We start from the raw sequence: 14,041 nt of genomic DNA, 5'->3' as shown, positions 1-14,041 counted from the left end.
TGAAATTCTGAAAACCTCAGTGCTTTAGAAACCCTTTTTTGCTTGATAAGAAGCATTTTCTGGAGTTTTGCATAAGCCATCTAGAAATGCAGTGACAAAAGTTCTGTAGACTCTTGCCACAGCCTGGAAAACTTTGCAGATGACGGAACAATGTTGAATGCAAACATTGCGGAAAGACATTGTGGTACTGACTTGATTTGAAATTCATCTCCAGTTTTATGACTGTTTGCTCAAAGTAACCATTATTATGCAATTATGCATAACACTAATTATGCAATAAATGGGGTTGTAGGTTAAGCTAATGCCTCTAAAGCACTGTGAGAACTGCAAGAAACCTGAAATTTGGGGAATTATGGATAGTTTGATGGAACAGTTGTCTTTTACAGCAGCAGCAGTTAAAAGGGAAACAATTCCAGGGATTACTGTGAAAGCAATAGCAGAGAAAGTAAAACATGACTGCAGTAATCCTGTTACCTTCTCATTTTGAACCTGAGTACAGTTATCGTTCTGTCTGATTAAAGATAATTTAATCAGATTAGAAGCAGTGTGGAGAAGGGAGCAGTAACGATCACATACATAGAATTGTTTGTGTTGTATGTAAGGAGGGATTAAACAGTTTTGGACTCTTCCACTAGGAGAATGATGTTGACTTCACAGTATGAGAGCTAGGGGGCATGAAATGAACTGATAGGACAGGTTTAAAATAAACACTTCCCACAGACAGTGGGGGGAATAAATATGCCAAAGTAATAAAAATGCCAAAGTCATTGCTGTAGGTGGTATGAAAGTTCCAAGTATGAACAGATTTAAAAAGCAACTGTCTAGCAGTTGGATCCTTCAGAGTTGTGTTTTCCACACCTTTGGTTGCTGGCTGATTTGCCAAAATTGTGAATGCAGGGAGATTTCTGATAAACAAAGCAACTATGTGGGGTTGTTAGGTGCTATAGTTAGTTTTGCTAAGTTAAATTATCTAGATTAAAAATTCACTGTGGCTGAATTGCTTTATGTAACTTGGTACTTTGGTGTGTACAAAAGCCTTTTGTAGGATTTTCATGAGTTTCTGAGTAAGCATCGTATTTCTAAAGGGCTTTTTAAATCATTTGTAGCTCTCATGTTAGTCCAGAATCAGCAGTGAGCTATCTGAAACAGAGGGATGCGCTCTGGACCTACGAACTCTTATTTGTAGCTTCTCTTCTTGATCCCAGTGTGAAAAGTGTGTTTATATGACAGTCTCATGTTCCCTCAGCCCTATCTCTACTTGCTGTGTGTACTAGTTGTATACAGGTTACTGTAACTGAACATGTAAGACTCTGGCTGCAGCAAAAGAAAACTGATTAAAGTGGAACTAACCCCGAGAATTAGAAAAGACAAAAGGGTAAATAATACATAGTTTTAGACTGCATAGAATACTAGTACTGTAAATACAAAAAAAATATAAGGAAGGTGCTAAGGGATCTTAATCGTTGCCCAGTGCTAACAGCTGTGTTATGTTCAGCAGTTTAGCATGGTGTCTGCCAGGACCTGCTCTTTTTGCAGTCCTGATTCAGTTGGCTTATCTGTTGCCCTTCTGTACTTCACTTGGATAAGCAAAATTGTGGGCTTATTTGGGTTGGAATAGACCTGGAAATCAGCTGTTCCAGACTCCCATGCAGGGCAAGGCCAGCTTTGAAGTTAGTTCTGCACTGAATACAGCCCAATATATCACCAGTCCAGTGTCTGGTAACTGAGTATCATTGTATGGAACATTTAAAAGGAAGACTTATCATAAAAGAGTATATCGGAGAGTACTCATGCTCATGTTCTTATTGCTTTGTATATTTGAGGCAGAAGTAACAGACCTTTTAAAGGTGATGGTTTTTTGGTTTTGTTTATAGGAGTTAATGCCAGCAAGCATCAAAGTCCATCTTGAAAGAGTTATTACAGGGAATAGGTGATTAACTTGCTACTCTTTTTCTCCTGCACCAGATCGTATATTGAAAGAATCCAGCAAAGTTTTTGAAGATGTTTTGGAAAGCTTTTACTCAATTGATTGTATTAAGTCACAGTTTGAAGCTTGGCGGTCAAAGTACTTTGCTTCCTATAAGGATGCTTATATTGGCCTCTGTTTACCAAAGCTGTTTAACCCTTTAATCAGGCTTCAGCTGCTTATCTGGACTCCTTTGGAGGTAAGATCCTTTGTAAGCAACTTCTATGTCTTCTTCTATATAGTGTTCTTTCACGCTTCTGCAGAGCAATGTAAATTGCACTTTTGTATGCTTCTTGTAAATGCGTGTTCTAGGCACGAAATTTAAAATGGGCACCTCTTTTGGGGTGAAGATTTTCTGGGGAGTTTCTTGACTATTGTGTGTGTTCCCAGCAGGCCAGAGTTCAATTCTGCACATGCTGGTACCTTTTCAGTGAGTGGTATAAACCAAAAAGCCAAACAGTTTCTTATTACGTTTAGGTTTTGAAATACTTAAGAGAAAATTGTGATTTGAGAGATGTAGTTTCTTCAGAAGTGGAACCAAGAAGCTTTTTATCTTACCTACACCTTCATACCCTGCAGAACCCTGGCTGGCAACTTCCAGGTCTTTCTCATAGTACTCATTGTCCAGTTATGAATTAGGGAATGTGGAAAGAGCAGGACAGCATTGTTGCAGCCCAGTATCCCTGGCACATGTTCATTTTCCAGCCTGCATATGTGTGGTGACAGGAGTAGCCATCAGGATAAACTGTTTAGGTAACTTTTGAGTCTTCCAACCATTAAGAGCTCTTGAAAGTATTTCTGCTGCAGTCAGGTGCTTATTTTCACTGTACTGGTAGGAATTTAATTTTTCTGCCATGTTGGCTTCTGGGGAGTGGGTCAAGGCACAGAATGAGTGCAAGTGTATAAGCTTGGTGGTTTTTGGTTGGGTTGGGTTTTTTTGGAAACTAGGCTAGTAAGTCATCTTCCCTGTCAAAACTTAGCTCATCTACAGCACCACCTGCAGATGTGTTAATCTATCCTTTTTTCAGAAGTGTTTTTTTCTTAACTACTAAGAGAATATTTGTAGAAGGGGATCTTCTGTCACCTCTGCTGTGATTGCAGAGGAAGGAAGCATGAGCTTTCTTCGGAGAGCATTCAGAGTATTTAATTTGAATAAATGAGGGAAAAATCTATAAAAGGTGTCCTCACTGAATTTAAAACTGGTTTTGTACATTCTTACCCCATGCTATTTCTATGTGAGTTCCCAGGTTGGCAAAACAAAGCTCAAATTAGTTGCAGACATGTTACAGAAGTCTCAAATCTAATTGTTTTCACTGCTGTGTTACTGGTCCTGTTAAGCATTTTGTAAAGTTAGAAAAATCACAAGGCATTCATAAAAAGAGGTTTTTAATCCCAAAGGCGTAATTTTGTAATGCAGTACAAATGATCTATGCTCCTCACTTTTACCCTAATCTCTGGGCCTTTATTTCATTTGGGTGTAATTAGAAGTTAAAATCTGTAGGACAACAGCTGCCAAAAAAGTCTTACTTCTACCATTTTCTTTCATTTCTCAATCAATTTCTAGTGATTGTGTGGTTGTAGAGTTAATTGGTTCATTTGGCTGATTTATGGAAAATTGGCCTTGCCTTCCCATCCTCTCTCAGGTTGTGGGTTGGTTGGGTTGTCCGTATACGCTAATCTGGCCTGTGATGGCATGATTAGTAGTGCCCAGGCAAAGAGGCAGAACATGTTCTTCGCTTCTCGGGAGTCGGGCTTGCTTACGTTTCTGAAGGTGGTAGTACCACTGCTTCAGAAGTAGGGGAGCCAAAGCAGGTGAAGTAATTTTCCCATCCTTGCGTCAGATTAAGATACTGTTTGATCTTAAGGCACTATATCTTGGGGTGGGGTTTTCTTATTATTATTTCTAGTGCAGATGAGTACCTGACACATACACAAAAAGGACTGCATTTTTGAGTTGTTGCTGTGCTCAATTGTTGCCTGCTTAGCATACTTGGTAGAGTGTTTTGAAGTAGTTTTGTTCTGTTTTGTGAGCATATCATACTTGCATATATGATATTTCTTTTTTCTTTTAATGTGTTGACTTCAGATATCTGATTAGGAATCTAACCTCAATTTTTTTACTAGGGCAAGTGTCGAGACTTTGAGACTATGTTGTGGTTTGAATCATTGCTATTTTATGGCTGTGAAGAACAGGAGCAGGTGAAAGATGATGCTGATATTTCACTGTTGCCTACCATTGTAGAGAGAGTTGTTCTTCCTAAATTAACAGGTATAGTCTTAGAAAGAAAATGGGGGAAAAGGGGGAGGTGTGGAAGCTGATGCTTGTTTGCGCTTTCAGATTTTACTGTTTTGTAAATTATTACTTGACTGTCCTCATACCTGTATTTGAGTATTTGCAAAATGGAGTAATTCTCTAATCTCTTACAGTGATTTCTGAAAATATATGGGATCCTTTTTCTACAACACAAACATCTAGAATGGTAGCAATTGTACAGAAACTAGTAGATGGATATCCTTCAGTGGTGAATGCAGAAAACAAAAATACACAAGTAAGTTGTTTTTTCTTAAATACCTTGCATAAGTTAAGGAATTTGGATATATTTTGAATACACTATATTGGAGAATACAGCATACTTAGTGAGAAGCAAGAAATAGAATTTTGCAATTATTTGATGCTCTGCAGCCTGGTTATGGAGAGTCAAGTATGGTGATAAATTAGGAAGAACTCAGTGAAGTCTCCCAAAATAGATGCTAGAGATAAGAGATACCAAATGTACTAGGACTTGTTGGTCTGCAGTTTCACTTTAAAGGGTCAGCTACAAATAGTCAGGCTTGTCTTTTTTCAGATCTTTGTAACCTTTTCAAATGCATTGCCTTGAAATTGGATTGTTTTACTTGCCTTCTATGAGAACCAATGTCATGAGTTCAGGTGCCATAGCATTGCCTTTAGAATAATGGGAGATAGGCCAAAGTGCCCACATATGGGGAAGTTAGCAAAAGATTAAAAATGACAAAAGCCCTGATGTCACAGAAGCTAATCGTGTAGCCAAGCTTAACCATAAAGTAATTCCATTGCCTTCATTTTTTTTTTATTGACAGCGTCAAATTTCAGCTCTGTGCTTAAGTCTGTATGCCTTTCACTGTTAGGGTCACAAATGTTCTTTGTCGCTTTGAAAATCAGTTTCTGAATGATTAACTGCTAAGCAGTGCTCTGGACACTTTAAAAAAGAATTTATCTGTTTCAGATGCTTTTAAAGGCATTGTTGCTAAGAATGAGGAGAACACTAGATGATGATGTATTCATGCCCTTATATCCAAAAAAGTAAGTTTGCTTTCAACTATGGTGTTAGAACTTTATTAGCAAGTCGGTGTCTTCTGTCTGTAGTTAACAGGGTTTTTTTCCCAGTATGGTTCACTGGCTGCATACAGGAGATCTTTCTGTTTTTGCGCTGTGAGGATTTAGCAAAACAAGCAGGATGGAAGGGAATATTTATAGAAATGAACTGTGTGTGGGAAGGAGGAAGCCAGCAAACTCCAGACAGAGGTGGTCTTGGTTGCTCATTAAAGAAATCTCTTACTTTCCAGCATCTTAGAAAACAAGAACTCTGGTCCATATTTGTTTTTCCAACGTCAGTTTTGGTCCTCTGTTAAGGTAAGTCAGTAAATCCATCCGGTAAATCTTTGGTCTAAACAGTGTAGCAATAAAATCCTCTTCAAATTTGTGGAAAGTGGTAGATGGAAATTGCATTAACTTTATTTGAAAGAATTTGTATTAGTATTCCTAGTGTTTGATAATGCACTGTGCCTTCCTCAAAAGATTGCCAAGTGAAAGCGCCGTCATTTTAACATGTATGTTGTGGGTTTAGTTAGCATACTCAACCCAGGATTTTTTAAATGTTGTTGTATTTGTCAGAATGAAATATGCTGCTTTTATTTCACTTATTTGGGAATGAGAGAGCTTGGGTTTTACAGGTTTTTTTTTAATATGTAGTGTGAGAACCTTCATGAAAATAGCTTGGCCTTGTTTGGAATTCTTGCTGCTACTTGTAAATTAAGAGCATTTGTAATCTGGGTTTAATTGAGATGATAAAGAGTGTGAAAGAAAAAGTCTGTGTGGAATGTGCGATACAGAGTTTGCAGAGAAGCTATGACTGCTGTGGTCATAGTTTCTTCACAGCCTTTTACTAATTCCCAGCTAAACAGGAAAGTGTTGATTGAACTGCAATCTCCGTGATCATGCAAACAGAACTGTTATGCAGAATTTTCTATTTAAATTGCAGCAGTGAGGGGGGCTGTATTCCAAATAGGTTTGCAATCACTTAATTTACTTAAAATATTTGGCATGGAATTCCATGCCAAAAGGGGAAAAAAGTCAACTTTTTATATGCTGTTTAGAGCAAAAAATGCACAAAGCTAACTTTTTAAAATTCTGTAGTTAAAAGTGAAACAGATCACTTAGGGCTTGTGTCTCTTAAAAAAGTGAAATTCCTGCTTCTGGCAGTATCTGAGCCTGAGCAGTTTAGACGTATTGCATTCTATTACAGCTGTTTTATTTTAGGGAAACTTTAAAAATAAAGGTCTCTTGCACTAGCAAGTCAGTTATAGCATCACAGACAAGCAGAAATAGAAGCTGGGAGGCAAGTGCTCATTTACTGTTTCCTGATGATCTGCCTTAACAATAAACTGGCTGTGTTCATTTGTACGAGGCTGGCAGCAGTTCTTCACAGGCCATATGCCAGTGGGGAGCAACAGCTGTACAGTTGGCTTAGCCAGCATGCCCCTGACACTTTTCTGTGTCTCTTGAGTCACTGTGCCGTGGAAATAAGGGTATGCCGACAGCATAGCTGGGGGTTTTATTGACAAGGGGGCTGTGAATTTGTCCCCGTATGGCATATGCTAGGCTTCACTTTGCTTCACATTGACATCAAATTTTGAGAACAAGATGGCTTAAAAATTTCTTTATTTTCTGATTTCTTTTGCAAAACATGAGCAGAGATGAGGTGGTTGTGGTTGTTGTATGAGTATTTGTAACACTCTAGGCGGATACTTCATGGATTCTGAATAGTTTTGAAACTCACAAGGCGTATTTCCACTGCTTACCTTGGCCATGCTGTTGCATTTGAAGAGGCTGTAGAGTGTTTAATCAACTTCCTGGTTTTGGTGTGTTTTAAAATGCTTATTTTCCCTGTGTTGTATTTTCAGTTACTAGGAAACTTTCTACAGTGGTATGGAATCCTTTCAAACAAAACTCTCCAGGAACTGTCGATAGATGGTCTGCTAAACAGATACATTCTTATGGCTTTTCAAAACTCTGAGTATGGAGAGGACAGCATTAAAAAAGCTCAAAGTGTAAGTAAAATCAAAAATGTTTAAAATCACTTGTAATCCACAGATTTCAACTGAAGGGAATAATCTAGTTAAAACTTCAGATTATCTATGAAATTTGGCTTTGATATCTCAAAGTTGTAATGTCGGTGAAAAATAGATATTTATTTTATTTTATTTTAATACATATTGTGGTTGTTTGACCCTGGCCGAGTGCCAGGTGCCCACCAAAGATGTTCTGTCACTCACCTCCTCAACCAGACAGGGGAGAGAAAACATAACAAAAGGCTCATGGGTCAAGAGAAGGACAGGGAGATCACTGAGCAATTACCATCACTGGCAAAACGGACTAGACTTGGGGAAAATTAGTTTTAATTTATTACCATTCAAATTGGGGGAAAAAAACCACCTTCCCCCCCACCCCTCCCCTCTTCCCAGGCTTAACTTAATTCTCGATTTCTCTACCTTCTGCCCCAAGTGGTGCAGGAGGATTGGGAATGGGGGTTACAGTCAGTTGTTCCCACATTGTTTCTGCTGCTCCTTCCTTCTCGTGCTCTTCCCCTGCTCCAGCATGGGGTCCCTTGCATGGGAGACAGTTCTCCATGAACTTCTCCAGCGTGAGTCCTTCCCACAGGCTGCAGTCCTTCACACACTGCTCCAGCGTGGGTCCCTTCCACAGGGTGTGGTCTTTCAGGAGCCGACTGCTCCAGTGTGGGTCCCCCATGGGGTCACAAGTCCTGCCAGCAAACCTGCTTCAGCGTGGGTTTCCCACAGGTCACAGTCTCCTTTGGGCATCTACCTGCTCTGGCATGGGGTCCTTCATGGGCTGCAGGTGGAGATCTGCTCCACTGTTGACCTCCATGGGCTGAGGGGACAGCCTGCCTCACCATGGTCTTCACCACGGGCTGCCGGGGAATCTCTGCTCCAGCGCCTGAAGCACCTCCTCCCTTCCTGCTTTTCTTCACTGACCTGGGTGTCTGCAGAGTTGTTGCTCTCACGTAATCTCACTCCTCTCTCTGCTGGCACAGATTTTATTTTTTTCCCCTTCTTAATATGCCATCCCAAAGGTGCCACCACTGGCACTGATGGGCTTGGCCTTGGCCAGGGGTGGGTCCATCTTGGAGCCAGCTGGCATTGGCTCCATCAGACATGGGGGAAGCTTCTGGCATCTACTCACTGAAGCCACCCCTGTAGCCCCCTGCCGCTAACAAAACCTTGCCAAGCAAACCGCTACACATACTAGAGAAGAAGCCCTCTCTGGCTCATAACTGTACATAGTTTAGCTGTAGTTTAGGTTTCAATGTTTTACTGCTTGAATTTTGGGTTATTTTTTTCCTTATGTTTCTCACTGTTTCACTCAGTTGGGCCTTGTCACTGCAATCTTACATGGCAGAAGTCACAAAACATGGTAGATAACAAAAATTTAAAAGCTATGTTGTTTTTAACTTTCTCTTTCCTGTTATGTCTAGGTAATTGCTTGCTTTCCTAAACAGTGGTTTGCTAATTTGAAAGGAGACAAGACTATTTCTCAGCTAGAAAACTTCTGTAGATACCTTGTTCATCTGGCTGATACAATTTATAGGAACAGCATTGGTTGCTCCGATGTAGAGAAAAGAAATGCAAGGTAACTTAGAATTAATGCAGTTGAAATTCTTGTGCCTTGTGTTATTTTGCTGATGCATGCAAACGCGAGTAAATACCTCCATACTACCGCATGTCTTTTGAAACTTGCTTGAATCCAAACTTTAAAAATGTTACAGCATGGTAGATGGAGAGATTTTTAAGGTGTCTGAAAACAGGAACTGCTGGAAATGTGTAAAACATTCATAAATATATTTTGCAATACTGCTTAGTGTCACTGATTCTGGCAGATTTTGTAGCTACTGGGTTTGGACTGTTCCACCTTGTGAACCTGTTGCCGATTGCTGCATAACGGCTTCTAAATTACAAACTGATTTTGTGTACAGTACAAAAGTTCTGACTTATTTACACAACCAACTAGATGAACCTGTTTTCACCTAGATCGAAGAGTCATTTTACTTGTATCTGGTAACCAGCATAATTAAGAGTTTGGATTAGATGCATAAATGTTCCTGCTGGCCAAGTAACCTGAAATGCTGTGGGTGTATAGTTTTAAGCAGTGATAAACTTGAAAAAAAAAATAATTGTTGCACTGATATGCAGGAGTATAACAAGACTGGAGGATTGTGTATTCCTATGCTGTTGCATGAGAAGGAGGGGTTTTGAGGTCAATAGTTTTGTTGTTCCAGCAAACCTGAAACTTGGAAAGATGAACCCCCTTGCTACCTGCGTTAGTCATTCTTGATAGCTGAAGTTCCTTGAGCCATTACTCTTCAATTATTGAAGCTCTCCAGGGGATTAGATCCTTCTCCCTTTTGTTCTTATGCATAGCACTGAAACAGATACAGAAACTTCCCTTAAACCTTGGCAGAAAAATCTTGGTGAAGAGGTTTGTAATTTTTTTCTGGTATAATTTTTTTTCCAGTTACTATGTTGGTTATTGGACACTTTTCTGCCTTTAGAGTCACTTTTGGCTGTAGCATATGAATCCTGTCCTTTTCAGAGAACACCAAGCTTTGTGCCACACTGGGTTGTGCTCAAACAGCTTTTTATCTGGCCTTAGAACTTTGTGTCCAAAGTATAATAGTGGTGTCACATACCAGTTTAAATTTCCCATGATTCATATTGAAAATAATCTGTTACTCCTTCCTTTCTAAAACCAAAATGCCTAGCCTAGCATGATACTGGAATTGAAATGGAGTCGAGAGAGAATCTGGTAGAGATTAAACTTTCTCTATTTTAGTAGCCTGTTTGTAAATTTGAAAGAACTTTCTTCACCTGCTGAAATAATAACCTTTGTAAACTTTTTATTGGAAGAGAAATATCCAATTAATTCTTTTTTTCATAGTGAGTTCTAATTTGATTTCTATCTCTTGTCCTCCTGCTTTTTCCTGGCATTTAACAAATCTGTTGCCAGTGTGCCCATTGAGCAGATAAAATAAGTGTGCAGCCAAAATGCTGCTACTTATAACTGAAGAATGTCCTGTCTTTTTATATGAAAAGTAGTACAGTTGTTTGAAACAAAATGCATTCATTTCTGCCCAGAGGGAAGTGTATCTTTCCCTGTGTCTGTTGGTGCTCATTTTCTAAATGCTGGATGCTTTTTCGCAGATGAGCTAGGTTCATTTTTAAGATTAATTTTGAACTTCTAGTATTATTTTGTGAAGCTGGTCTAAATTTCACATCCATCCTCCTAGCAAGATACCAAAATTGTTCTTGACAGCCAAAGGAGTACATTCCTCCTAGCAGTTTGTTTGCTCTAATCTTTCTAGATTGACCTGAGTTCTAATGCAGTTCATTGGTGGCAAGCTTCATACCTTTTTAAAGCATGCATTAAAGCATACTTGCTGCCTTGATGATTTTTTTTTTTTTTTGGCTTAAACATCAGTTACCAAGGGAGCCGTGACTCATTGCACAGTACCCTATGTAATCCAAGACTTTTTCGTGAGATTATACTGCAGCTATATTAAACCACATTGTATGATTGATTCCTACTCCCAAAATAATCTTTTCAATTTCAGTACAAAGTTGATAACCAACTTACTTTATCAGACTAAGCAAATGGAGGAGACGATTATGAAGTTATCTGAAACTGATTTGCTATATGGAATCATAATGTGGTCTTCTGTTGAAATATTAATACTTGTACCTGGTGGTTCCATTCCTGTATTGACTTCTTCTCCTTCCTCTCTTTTTAGGGAGCACATAAAGCAGATCATAAAGCTTCTAGCAAGTATCCGAGCACTGGACCATGCTGTGACAGTTGCAAATGATCACAACGTAAAAGAGTTAAAGATTTTAATAGAAGGAAAATAGACTTTTCTGGCAACTCATTTTGAGCTTTAAAATCATTCCTGATGTGTAATTTATGTACATATGTAAAGTTTCTTAAACTGTAAAGTATTGATCTTTGTTTTAATACAAAGTGCATTCTTATATACAACATCCTTTAAAAAAATAAAAAAGACGACTTTGAAAACAAAAATGGAATCCCAAGATTGTCATCTTTCCAGAAATCACATTTTCCTTAAAGTTTCTCAAAATCTTGTTTACAAAACTACTTTGTACCCATGATTAGTAATTATATACTCCTGTTAATTGTTCCATGGTTAACTGGAATGTGTATAAGATATTATGTGTAATACAATGTATGCATATATTTATACCACCATGTTGCTTTCACACTGGATATAGAGATCTTGTACTGTTGGAATAAGCTTTTAATTTGCAAAAAAAACCCACCAAACTTATTTTGACAATAAAATGATCATATTATTGGTCAAAAGGGCTGGCAAAACACTCAAATATGTGAAAGTCGTTTGAACTAAAGAGGAGAGAGACTTTCAGATCGATTCTGATCTTAAAAAGCAGCTGTGCTGCACTTAAATTGGAATAGCTAAAAAATTACTTGCATTCGGAACATGGAGCTCTTAAGACTGTTCTTAGAAGCAAAGCAGAAAGGAAAATGGAAAACTGCTTAATTATTGTTTCTAATACAGGCATACAATGAGAAATTGTGATTATTGTGCAAGTATACATGACAGCACTTCCTAAGCCCCAGACACCTTTCATGCTGTAGGAGTAATAGTTTATCCATGAACCCTGGACCCTCATTACTTGTGTAAGTTGGTTACATTCACCATTTGTGGGGGTTTTGTTTTGGTTGGTTGGTTGGTTTTTTGGTTGGTTTGTTGGGTTTTTTTTCTTTTTTTATAACTTCATACATGGGAACCTCTTTCTTCTGATCAATATGGCTAAAGCTGTCAAGCAAAATGAAGGTGAAGAAAATTTGATATCCTATTGTTCGAAGTGTTTGTTGAGTAAATATTCAGATGTTACACTTCCCACTAAATACCATCTAAGAATAGTCTTGCAAGGCATTTAATTTGAATGTAAAATAAAAAGAAAACACTTTAAAATCTGGTGATTTATATCAGAATGCTAGTGACTTGATCTTGGGGTCCGAGGCATGGGAACAGCTGTAATAGCCTTGGATCAAGAGCTATTTCCACGTGTGCCCTACTTTTTCGGGGAACTGTAGCAATAAATTGGCATACCGAGTAACAAGAAATTGTATTTTATGCTCATGTCATGTGGTATAAATGAGTATTAAAAATGTACAATTTGTAACTTGCACACTTCATTTGGACACTGAACAATTGTTTTTATGATGTTGGGATTGATGGAGTACATTCAGAAATACCTGCTTTTAAAAATTGTTTCAATAAACTCGTCTGTCAAGGAGCTGTTGCAGTGCAACTTGGTAAGCTTTATTCCTTTAGGGAGGTGGTAAAGGAAATAATATGTGTGCTGGCTGACTGCCTCAATCTGTCAGGAAAAAAAAAATGGATTTGTGGAGTGAACGAAAGTTTACTTGGAAAAGCAATGGGATAAATGTTGGAATTCATATACCTATGTAAAGAATAGTTAAAGATATTTTGAAAGATTATTGTGCTGGTAGTTACGTGATTTAATAGTGACAGATTTGACCTTTTCTGTGCTTAAAATTTTACTGATTTTAGCATTTTGGTAGACTGAAGAGGACACAATCCATGCTACCAACATTTTTAAAAGAGTACTTATTTATGCTCTAGTGACTTAATCATCAGAGATTTTCAAAGTTGTAGAATGACAGCTGAAGGAGGGAGAAGGGAGGGGGTAATCCAAAGTATGCAACACTAGAATTTGCGGTTGTTTTCATGAGGAGGAACATTACTGTACAGACTTCTGCATCTTAATGCATGGCTGTTTTCTAGTCATAGGACCTCCGGGCTGAGGATGCCTAGTTCCAACACTTTTTGCACAGTCTAGCTTGGCTGCTCTTTTCTAGCCTGGCCACTGCAGTATAAAGCTTAGCGAAGGGTAATTGCCTGGCTTTAGGATGAAGTCTTTAACCCAGGCTTTTATGGTACAACAGAGCTACTGCCACTGTTCAGAATAGCTGCTACCTCTGCCACTGTATATGGAGGGAGACGGCGTATATTCTGTGGACAGAATAAAATACGCTGAAGCAGTTCTAAGACCTGTGCTGCTAACTGAAGTTGGTATTACTGGGAACAGGTAATATTACTGCAGGGGTGCAAATGTTCTTTATTTCTAATTTGGATATGTTAAACAATGGAATTCCTTCAGCTGAAATGACTGAAAAGGTTACAAAAATTTAGAAGCCTGTCTGCTCTAATTATATCACCATAAGTGCACGTCACGTGCTGTCAAATTCATTCAAAATCACTGAGTGACTCTGGTGTGGCACCTCAAATGCCAAAGTTTTTCACTGGTTTTTCTACAGTCAGAATTTTGACTGCCACCTAATACTGAAGTGGCAAGGTGGCAGATTAAAAGATTTCAACACTGGAAAATAAGGAAAGTACTTGACCAGGAGGTGTCAGAGTGTGGATTTTCAATTACAAAATTTTTCAAATGCTGGGGGCAATAAAGCTGGAGAGTGCAGGATAAAGGTTGCAGTCAACTCTTCTCTTCTGGTGCCAGGTGCCTCTTGAAAAAGGTGGCCTGTTCACAAAAGGTGGTGAACAGTAATCCGTCTGCTCTGAAAGCCCTCTTCAACCACGCTCTGCTGTGGTGGTGCTGGGCTGGGCTAATAAAACAACAGTGGGGTTTGGTTTGGAAATCATGTTTATTCACACCCTCTACTCTCTCTCTGGGAAGAAT

The 14,041-nt window shown here is 38.7% G+C and overlaps 1 protein-coding gene across 2 annotated transcripts in view; it reads left to right on the top strand.

The window, feature by feature from the left end:
- The window catches only part of PAXBP1 (PAX3 and PAX7 binding protein 1), a 29,286-nt gene extending 16,670 nt beyond the window's left edge, over positions 1-12,616 (top strand). For both annotated transcript variants that reach the window (XM_056327531.1, XM_056327530.1), the window contains exons 11-18: positions 1,966-2,165; positions 4,091-4,235; positions 4,394-4,515; positions 5,212-5,288; positions 5,552-5,618; positions 7,169-7,315; positions 8,761-8,915; positions 11,071-12,616. In XM_056327531.1, coding sequence (XP_056183506.1) covers positions 1,966-2,165; positions 4,091-4,235; positions 4,394-4,515; positions 5,212-5,288; positions 5,552-5,618; positions 7,169-7,315; positions 8,761-8,915; positions 11,071-11,188 — 1,031 coding nt within the window. In that variant the 3' untranslated portion in view covers positions 11,189-12,616. The remainder of the gene's footprint in view (positions 1-1,965; positions 2,166-4,090; positions 4,236-4,393; positions 4,516-5,211; positions 5,289-5,551; positions 5,619-7,168; positions 7,316-8,760; positions 8,916-11,070) is intronic.
- Positions 12,617-14,041: the final 1,425 nt, after the last annotated feature.

Source organism: Falco biarmicus, chromosome 2 (assembly GCF_023638135.1).
Source record: "Falco biarmicus isolate bFalBia1 chromosome 2, bFalBia1.pri, whole genome shotgun sequence".
In the NCBI taxonomy this organism is placed as follows: domain Eukaryota; kingdom Metazoa; phylum Chordata; class Aves; order Falconiformes; family Falconidae; genus Falco; species Falco biarmicus.
Note: the sequence above shows the minus strand (reverse complement) of the source record. Positions and strands in the feature narration are given on the sequence as shown.